Genomic DNA, 10,541 nt, shown 5'->3' with positions numbered 1-10,541 from the left:
TCAAATAGTAAATATAAATACTCTCATCATTCTTCTACTCATTTCTAAATTTACACAACGCCGTAACGACGCCATCACTTTTATCGGAAGAGACCACCGTAATCGTCCGTTCATCGGAATTCATTTCACAGCCTAACTTTACGTAAGTCTACATTCGTTTATTCATTATATATACACATTTGATTCGGCTATCTATTCGATTCCTAAATTGATACACTCTATCTCTTTCACTTAACATCAAAATTTTAATTTCATTACGATTTTATAGCCGATTATTTAACCTGCATGTTTAGGTTAGGATCATCAATATTTGATGAATGATATATTAGTGTGTATTGACTCTGATCGACTATGTAACATATTATAGAATCGGAATCTAATTTCTGGTTTATTTCACGATTAATAGATTGCTAATATCGACGTTTTTCACCATAAACGTCAATGTTTATATGTACGTATGTATCGTTCGAGAGCTTTAATCAATTAAACTTACTACGATAACAGTACAATTAGTGTAATTGTTTAGAATACGAATTAATTTTTTTTATCGATTCATATTACATAAATATTTATATTTATATTTACGGTTTGACGTTTTGATCGTTAATTATATATGATACGGTAGTCGATCACGAGACACATTATGATTTGAAGGAAGCCTGAATTTGAATTTGGAGTTGTAAGGAGTAGTAGTACTTTGTGGTCTTGTGGAGTATGAATTGTACCCTTGGTGTGTTTGTTATACATATGTACAAGCGATGTTGCATATTGTATAAGAGTTGTGCGATTCCGTAGATGTTTTGGTAGGTGAATACGAGAGGATAAATTGTAAAATAGCGAAATTTCTCTTACGGAGTAATAAACGAGGAGGTTTGTTTGCAACAGAAATGCACACACGTGACATATTTTAGCTTTGGCACGTGGACTCAATTGCATCATCACAAGCTTTACATGTTGAGCACGTGTCAAATTTTTTTTACACTTAAATAGTAAAACTTGCGCTGAAAAGTGAGAACTCTTGTTCTGAAATCTTGATACAAGTTCAAACCCATTTATTACTATACTGACAAATGATTGATTTTTTTAATAAAAAATTATACTATTATAAAGTTTTTCGGAGTAGTTGTTTATCTAGATAAATTATGTTTTAAAGATGTGTGTACCCTTTCGGTTATTATGATGTTGTTTTTAATCTAATTGTGACCATTTTGAGCCCTTCCTCGAAGTTTACGAAAATACATCGGAGTAAAAATTAATTTATTCCAGATAAAAAGTTAAAACACATTTTTTTTTTCACCCTAAAAAAATTTCGGAAAACTTAAGCATAGAATAATTAGGGATGCTATGATCAATAAAAAAAGTGCGCCTATATTCTTGGTGAAGAAGTAATGGGTTTAGAGTTTAGAAAGTATAAGAAAGCATAGCTTTATTCCTTAGATGTGAAATGACTATTTGTTCATTAATTTTCATCATCACCTTCAATACATACATCTTTGCTCATAGATTATATTTTTTATAAGGCAAAATACATCAAAAGGTAATATATTTTTCCGGTTTTTCTATTATATGTAATCTATTTCATTCGGATATAAAAAAAAGTCTTTTTTCAAAAGTTAATCAAAACGAGGTGTGTCGTTAACTTTTCTTAACTTTCTCAGTTAAGTGTCAACTTTGCGTGTCAACTTTGCATAACATGTCAAGTCCTTTATCGACCAACATTTTCAACTCTCGATTTTGACTCACGTTTTTGACGCGCGATTCCGACATGCGTTCTCGACATGTGTTTTCGACGCGCATTTTTGAGGCGCGTTTTTTGAGGCGTGTTTTCAGCGCGCGTTTTCAACGAACATGTTTTTTATAATGAAGAGCAACGGTTACAAAAGAACTTGATATTTTATTTGAGACATACCCCGGTACTATATGATAATTTGCATTCGATGATGCATGTCTCAACATGAATTTTTTTTTTTTTTTTTGGTAAAGGGTTTTACGTGGTGAATATATGTCTCAGCATGATTTAGATGTACTTAGATACGTCTTTCTACATCTACTCCTAATGTTTATACTAAAACATGTTCGTCTATAAATGTTTATACCTTGTTAAATTTGAAACAAAATTGACTTTTTTTATGTAACTATAATTTTTTATTTTTTATTTAGGAAGTCAAATACTCACACCCCACCCTCAACCTTGTAGTTGAAATGGCATCACAATTGACAACTATCTTGAATGTTATGTAATGTGAGTTAATAAAAAAAATGTTAACCGGTAAGTGATAGGTCATATCAGAAAACTTGAACATTTAATCTTTTGCGAATTAATCATTACTGTAAGTTTTTTGGTAAGTAATATTGTCAATTGACAAGTCTTTTCATGATGTTTATCTGCTACTGGTAAGAGGTCTATTACCACATAGCTATTACTCCTTTTACCAATGGGAATCTTTGTTTGTCCTGCTCTCATCGCTGGTGGTATATATCATTTTTCTTTATACAGTTTTTTGTATAGTATTTGTTTAAAAATATAGAGATGTGAAATCAAATGCTAGCATATAGATCATGTGAGAATCTGGATCATACAACTTGACCATTAGTAATTAATGAATTTTGATACATCTCATTAGATCACAATTCTATTGTTACTCGTATTTAGTTAGCTTTTGTTCGGTTAGGATGTTAGTTATGGTTTACCGTTTTCGAGCCCTGTCTGCTATTGTTGCTTGTATTTTCTTCTTCTTTTTCTCTTTTCGAGAAAAAGATTTTGTTATATAGTTTTCGTTTTTAGCAACAACAAAAAAGATCACAATTCTATTGTCATATTCGTTTAAATCAAGGTCTGGTAAGCAGCTCCATCGCGATAAGGTCGACGCAAATTGTTTAAAGCAGGTCCCAAGGGGCACAAGGATCGTGATCTTTCTTCCAAAGACGTATAGCTTCGTCCTTGTTCTATCGCGTTTGGAGTTTTGTTCACTGTGTGGCTTCCGTGGTTTCTGTTTTGGCCGTCTTTGTTTGTGTAGTTGTCGGGTTAGTTTGGTTTATGCCGGTTAGGTTTAATTGCTTTTCCACTTTCCTTTTATATGTTGTTTGCGGTTTTTTTGTTCGTTAGGCTCGATAGTGGATGTTTTGTTCGCGTCGTTTTTAGTAGTGTTTTTTAGTTTCGAGCCTAGCCGTCCTTCTTGTATTCTTCGGTTTTTGGTTGCTTTCATTTTTTGATGAAAGCTCCCTGATATATAGTAGTTTATATGTCTCGTTTCGCGGGAAAAAAAGATTACAATTATATTATAAATAGGTTAAAGAACCATGGACAATGGAATTCAAACGAAGTTACTTCCACGTGATGAAGAAGAGGAAGAGGGTGACTTGAAAACGAGGATATGGGATGAATCCCGAAAAATATGGAGAGTTGCTTTACCCGGTGTTATATCAAGAGTTTGCGTATTTGGAACTATTGTCATCACACAATCATTTATCGGCCATATTAGTAAGTTAGACCTTGCCGGCTATGCCCTTGTTCAAACACTTAGTGTCCGATTCGTCAACGGAATCCTTGTAAGTTTGTACATACAATTACTATATGTTTAACCTAAAAGATGAGATAGACATTATATATATGCCTCTGATGTGTATTTTGCTCTGTTCACCGACAGTTGGGAATGTCAAGCGCAACCGAAACTCTTTGCGGACAAGCATTCGGTGCAGGACAACACCACATGATGGGCATTTACTTGCAAAGATCATGGATTGTAGACTTGATTACTTTAACCGTTTTGCTGCCGATTTTCATCTTTGCAACCCAAATTTTCAAACTTGTAGGCGAAGCCGAAAATGTAGCAAATAGTGGTGGATATATTTCTCTTTGGTTCATCCCTTTTGTCTACAATTTTGTCTTCAGTTTGACTATACAAATGTACCTACAAGCACAGTTGAAGAACATGGTCATTGCATGGCTTTCAATATTCCAGTTTGCCATCCACATCCCTTTGTCCTTGCTTTTTGTGTATAAGCTAAACCTTGGGGTTGGTGGTGCGATGATTGCATTATCGATGTCATCATGGTTCCTTGTGGTCGGAGAATTCATCTACATATTTGGTGGTTGGTGTCCTCGTTCATGGCAAGGTTTTACAGTTGCTGCGTTTAAGGATCTGTTTCCTGTTGTCAAGCTTTCGATATCGTCCGGTGTGATGGTCTGGTAAGTAATACATGCCCTTTTTACTTATGCATCCTAACAATTAGTTTAATAATTTACTTTCAGATAGAATGATTTAGGATGTTGTAAGCATCCCAACCATAAGTATTTAAGACCCTCTGACCTGATTAACTGGTTCAAAGTGTTTCGTAGTCAGCTAATTTGTTATTTAGCCATTAACAAATAATATACAATGTTAATCAATCCGTTTGTTTATAATTGGTAATTGCTTGCAAACTTACTTAAGATTATGGTGGATGGTTTACTAATAATACGGTATCTACTTTTTGCTACCTTTAAGAGATACTATAAGTGTTACGTGCCATGTATAACATAAAAATTTATTTGTTGTACATGTTTAGCTTGGAGCTATGGTATAATGCTGTACTGGTGTTGCTTGCGGGGTACATGGCAGATGCAGAAGTTGCTATTTCCGCTTTCTCAATATGGTATTGATATCATAGTGTGTTTTCATATGTATTTCTATTTCTATTTCTATTCTATTTTGTCTAGTAGTCCCTAATTTGTTATTATTATGCAGTTTAAACATTAATGCATGGGAATTCATGATCAGTCTCGGTTTCTTAGGTGCTGCATGGTACGTTACGGATCAAATCATTTGCGAAATTTGTATTAAAATCATAATTTGATTTTGCATGCTAAATTTTGTGTTGATCGTCAATATGCAGTGTGCGTGTTGCTAATGAATTAGGAAGAGGAAATGCTAAAGCTGCAAAGTTCTCGATTAAAGTCTTGTTGGGAACTTCACTTGCAATTGGAATCTTTTTCTTTGTTCTTTGCTTGGTTTTTGGAAGGAATATTGCCTACTTGTTCACAGACGATGAAAGAGTTGCCGATACTGTATCAGACCTTTCGATACTCCTTTCGTTTTCAGTCTTGCTCAACAGCATTTATCCAGTTCTTTCAGGTAATCTCCCCTTTAAATTCTACTTAAACAAACAGCATTTATCAAGAATTTTTGTGCGATGAATCTATAAATGTTGTTGGTATCAGGGGTTGCGGTTGGTGCTGGAATGCAGGGTAGTATAGCCATCGTTAACCTCGTGTGCTTCTATGTGATCGGTATTCCACTGGGAGCCTTGCTTGGATACTTGACTAACCTTCAAGTAAAGGTATACAATATTCCACTTGTGTTTCTTTTTGGTATTCTTACTCCCATTAGCTTTTAAAGAGTTATGTGACAGGGTATATGGATTGGAATGATTGGCGGCGTTGTAACGCAAACAATTGCGCTTGTGTATATGGCATGGACTACAAATTGGGACGATCAGGTAAACATGGTGTAAAATGGAAGCGAGTCGGTTGGGAAATGGGTCAAAAAGGGGTGTTAGCTTACCCAAAACGTTTTTCCTTCTTTAATGTCAATTTCTAATACAGTGATTTACGAGTTTTTATCTTTTAAATACAGTTGAGGTGATATTCAGTCGTTCGACCTACGTGGCCTTTTACCTTTACAGATCTAATTTTGCGTTCCATAATTTTGACCCGTTATAAATAAACGATAACCTGAATGATAACCTGAATGTCCGACAAATAAGTAAAATGGTGATGGTGAAATTTATTATTTCTATGGAGGTTTCTTATTATCCCAAAGTATGGTATGTAATGAAAGTTTCACTATATGTAATGTAGGTTAAGAGGGCCTCGGAACGGTTAAACCGGTTTTACGTGAAGTCATCTGAGGATACATCGCAAACGCCTTAAAAAATTTCGTGGTGCTTCCACTTGAAGATAAAGTTTTTGGTATCTAATGGGACGTGAATCTGTAGGTGTTAAATTTTTCAGTTGTTAGTCGTTGATTATTGGTCCGATGCTTAATCATTTGGGTTTATAAATTGAGAAGGAATTGTAACGAGGAAGGTAATAATGAAAAGGTCATTACTATTCAGTGCCTTACTGGTTTCAAATCCATCCGAAATACAGTATGAAGTTGGATATCTTTTAACTTGAGTTTGATCTAAAGTTGAGTTCAATAGTTATTGTTGCATTAGTTTGAATGAGCTAAGGAAGCTTAATGGGTCTTTTTATTTTATTTTATTTATGTAAATAGCTTGTATTAGAAACTCCAAATAAATTGACTTGTATGATCTTAACTGAAACATGTAAAGTATATTGTACAATTAAATACCATAATACGAGCTAAAGGAGTTGCAGAACAGCAGAAGTGCATGCAACCTGACTACTTGAGCTTGAAAGAAAGTTCAATTAAATATTAAATATTAAATATTAAAAACTAATGTTGCAAGATAAAATCTATCACACCCCCATATAGGTTTGGGCGAAATGTGACTTAATAGCAAATAAACCAACATATTATAATATACGAGAACAATACTATATGATAAAACAAACTTTATTTTATTGAGTACGCAGCGGAAAATGAAATGTCGTTACAAGAATTGAAATTACAATAAAGTAAATGTTTTAAATGCAAGAATAATAAATGCGATAGTTCTTGATCCTAAGTCCAAGTAGCATCACATAAGCAGTAGGTAAGTAAACTTGATCAATCAGTATCTGAGACAAAATATGCTAAAGTGTCAACCAAAAAATGGTTGAGTGAAATTATAGGTTTAACAAATATGTTTGACCGTTGTTTTAGACCACAAGATTTTTGTTTATAAAGTTGATCTTGCAGATCAAAAAGTTATGCCAGTTCGTGATATTTAGACTAAACGTTCAAGTTTGCCCCAATGACAAGTTGTTCTGTCCTTGTCGGTTTAATTTCATTATCAAGTAATACAAAGACTTAGTCAAATGTATCGGGGACGTTACTCCCGATAGGCCTACCCCCAATAATTAAGAATGCATTTAACGAGCAATTAAAAACATCACTGTAGGGACTTTGTTGAACATAGCTAGGTTTAACATCGCTTAACAGTTGGTACTTGTGTCTAAATTGTAAATAGTAAAAGTATCATTTTCTCACCCCAATAAGTAAGTTAAAATAAATTGCTAGCAATAAAGAGTGGGGCTATGAGTTCATCTTAGTAAGTAGGAGAGAGAGTTGTTATTTGGAATAGAAGAGTTGGATGAATGTGAGCAGAAAGTCAACCTAATGACATTTAAGAGTAGTTAAATGTTTTTGACCAAGTTTAAGTTTAAGTATGCAAGTGTTTAAGTGTAGTTCATTTTACTAAGTTCCCATTCTTAGTAAGTTTTCACTTTTAGTAAGTTTTCCATTTTTAATAAGTTAGTGTTGAACACTAGTGAGTTGTCCTTAATAAGTCTACCACTTATTAAGTGTGAAAGTAACTAAGTGTATGATTACCATATTCGGGTTTGACATTGTGCACCATACCCAAACATCTATTCCACCGCCGAGTCACCAGAATGACCAATTGTTACCGGTTGGCCCAGGATTTCTTGACCAAAATCTAAGTTTGGCATTCGTAATCCACAAGCGTCCCATAGTGGTATCAAGGATCATCCTAGGCCTTAAGTAGCGTTGACGTTCAAGTACTCCTCACGTTATCGTGGATGACTATTGTAATCGTGGTCAAAATTTTATAATATAAGTATTATATTATATGTAGTATATTATATGTATTAGTAATAGTGTAAGTGTTAAGTAGTAGTATAAGTGTATAAGTGTTGAGTAGTATTAATAATATAGTATATGTAGTATTAGGGTTTTAGAGTAATATTATATATTTAGGGTTTAGTAATTAATTAATGATTAGGGTTAGTAAAGTAATGATTAAATGATTAGTTAATGATTAGGGTTATATAATAAATGTTTAGGGTTAGGTTAATTAGGGTTTTAATATTTAATATGTATTTATGTATATATATATATATATATATATATATATATATATATATATATATATATATATATATATATATATATATATATATATATATATATCGTATATATGTATATATATAGTTTTTATATTTTATATAAATATATATATATATATATATATATATATATATATATATATATATATACCGCATGTATATATGTATATATAGAAAATATTTTTTTTTTGTACATATATATATGTAAACCGTATATGTATATATATAGTATGTATATTCTTGTTTCCTTTTTAAACACTAACACATCTTTGACAAATCTATAAGGTTTTTAAGATTAAACAAAAATCCCTTTTTATATATATATATATATGAGCCGTATATATATATATATATATATATATATATATATATATATATATATATATATATATATAATTTCTTTTTATTGCATGCATGTACTTATATATGGTGTGTATATACTTGTTTCCTTATTTAACTATTAACAAATCCTTAACAAATCTTTAGGGTTTTGTAGATCTAAACCTCTTTCCCTTTTTTTTAGTCGTGAATGTATGTATGTATATACATTTATATATATATTTTTTTATATGCACAATATGATCATGAATAAGATCAAGAACATGAATATGATTATGACCATAAACATGAATGTAACATCCCAAACCAATACGCGACAAAAACCATTGTAAATTTGTGACACAAAAAAAAATTTTTTTGCTGGCTGACCATCTGCGCGCCGCGCGGACACCCTTGCGCGCCGCGCAAATACGGGCTGTCCCCGGTGCACTTTAATGCGAAAAAGATGAGGTACTTCCCGACACATTTAGCCAAAACGCTTTTAACCGAACATTTATATATGTAAAACTAACACATAACTAAGGTTTAAACGAGTTTTACAAAGTGGGGCCCACACGTGCCCAAAACGCCGCTAAGTGTAAAAATACAAATTTAATACAAATTAGAGTTTCGACCACAAAAAGTTTAATTGCCAAACGACACAACGAGCATGGTGTTTGGGGTTAAACTACCCAAGTCTCGGTCAAACTCCAAGCCAAAGCCAAAAGCGCTTCCTAATCATCAAAGCGGGAAACTTAATCCAAGGTAATGCCCTTACCCTTATCCACACACGAACCTATAAAAAGGTAAACAACGAGAGGGTAAGCAAAGCTTAGTGAGCAAAATAATTATACATATACATATATAATCTACCTACTTGCATCACTTACACAACATCATACTCGGTTTAACATTTCGACAATCATACAACAATATTATGCATATACCATAAACCGCAAATCCACGAGTAGCTAATAATACAATAGCGTACGATTCATAATTAAATACATTCAATACATAATTCACGCAACCTTGGTTAACCAATTCGAACAAGGGAAACGGTACTTACAAGACCGTTGGAGTTCATAACATCCACTAGTGTTACTTACACACCGCGTAATCACTAATCCCCCGGGTGATGTCTTGAACACCGCGACTAACTCACCCTTACGACAATGTGGCGTCTTAAACACCGCGACGAATCCACACTTCATTCAATACAATGAGTGGTGTCTTAAACACCGCGACAATTCCACTCCCATGACAATGTGGTGTCTTAAACACCGCGACAATACCACATGTCAATTAAACAATGAGTAGTGTCTTAAACACCGCGACAATACCACTCGTCAAACATACTATGAGTAGTGTCTTAAACACCGCGACAATACTACTCGTTACCTAGAATGTGGTGTCTTAAACACCGCGACAATTCCACATTCGTACACACAAATAAATACATTATATACGTACACGCATAATTATTCCACTCACCTTAGCGCCAAGATGATGATTATGCACTTCCGATCTTCAAAGCAATCGTACCTAATACATAAGTACACATTCAATTACGCAACTAGTGGAATTAACCACAATACTTACACTTGAGCATTTAATGACCCAATATGCATTAAATAGCTCGACTATACCAAAACCGCCCATAAATGGCCAAGACTCAACTAACATCAATAAAGCTAGTGAATTAAGTCTATTAACTTCAACTAGCATAAACTTAGGGTATTTCATGCCCATTTCACCCCATTAGGTCAACCTTGACTCATTTGACCCATTTTCAAGTTTTTCATCATTTATAAGAGTGCTAATGACTAGCAACTCGATTCAACACTTACAAAACCTCAAACACATGAATAAACCCTAGGTTAACACCCTTTGGGTCATCTTTTACCAATTTAACCCAAACTAGGTCAACATTACCCATCTTGACCCATTTTAATACTTAACCCTAAAATTGGGTCAACTTCACCAAAAACCCTAACTCTTAACATTTAAGGTCTTCATACACATTTAATCACTAGGTTCCAACACAAAACACTAACATTAACCAACATTGGTCCATTTTGACCCATTTGACCTAATAAAAGTCAATACACTCATTTTGGGTCATCTATACCCAAATAGCACCCATTTATACATCAAGCAAGTGTTCTAACCAATTATTAGCCAATTAGGGTTTCTTAACATCAATTAA

General features: G+C 33.4%; 1 protein-coding gene across 1 annotated transcript; it reads left to right on the top strand.

Moving 5' to 3' along the window:
• Window positions 1-6,269, top strand: LOC139852956 (protein DETOXIFICATION 24-like). Its single transcript, XM_071842306.1, has 9 exons — window positions 1-142; window positions 3,290-3,549; window positions 3,648-4,189; window positions 4,549-4,635; window positions 4,728-4,784; window positions 4,876-5,114; window positions 5,201-5,319; window positions 5,392-5,478; window positions 5,840-6,269. Exons 2-9 carry the CDS (start codon window positions 3,301-3,303, stop codon window positions 5,909-5,911), a joined length of 1,452 nt encoding a protein of 483 aa, XP_071698407.1. The 5' UTR covers window positions 1-142; window positions 3,290-3,300; the 3' UTR covers window positions 5,912-6,269.
• Window positions 6,270-10,541: the final 4,272 nt, after the last annotated feature.

The sequence above is a fragment of the Rutidosis leptorrhynchoides genome, chromosome 6 (assembly GCF_046630445.1).
Source record: "Rutidosis leptorrhynchoides isolate AG116_Rl617_1_P2 chromosome 6, CSIRO_AGI_Rlap_v1, whole genome shotgun sequence".
Taxonomy (NCBI): domain Eukaryota; kingdom Viridiplantae; phylum Streptophyta; class Magnoliopsida; order Asterales; family Asteraceae; genus Rutidosis; species Rutidosis leptorrhynchoides.
Note: the sequence above shows the minus strand (reverse complement) of the source record. Positions and strands in the feature narration are given on the sequence as shown.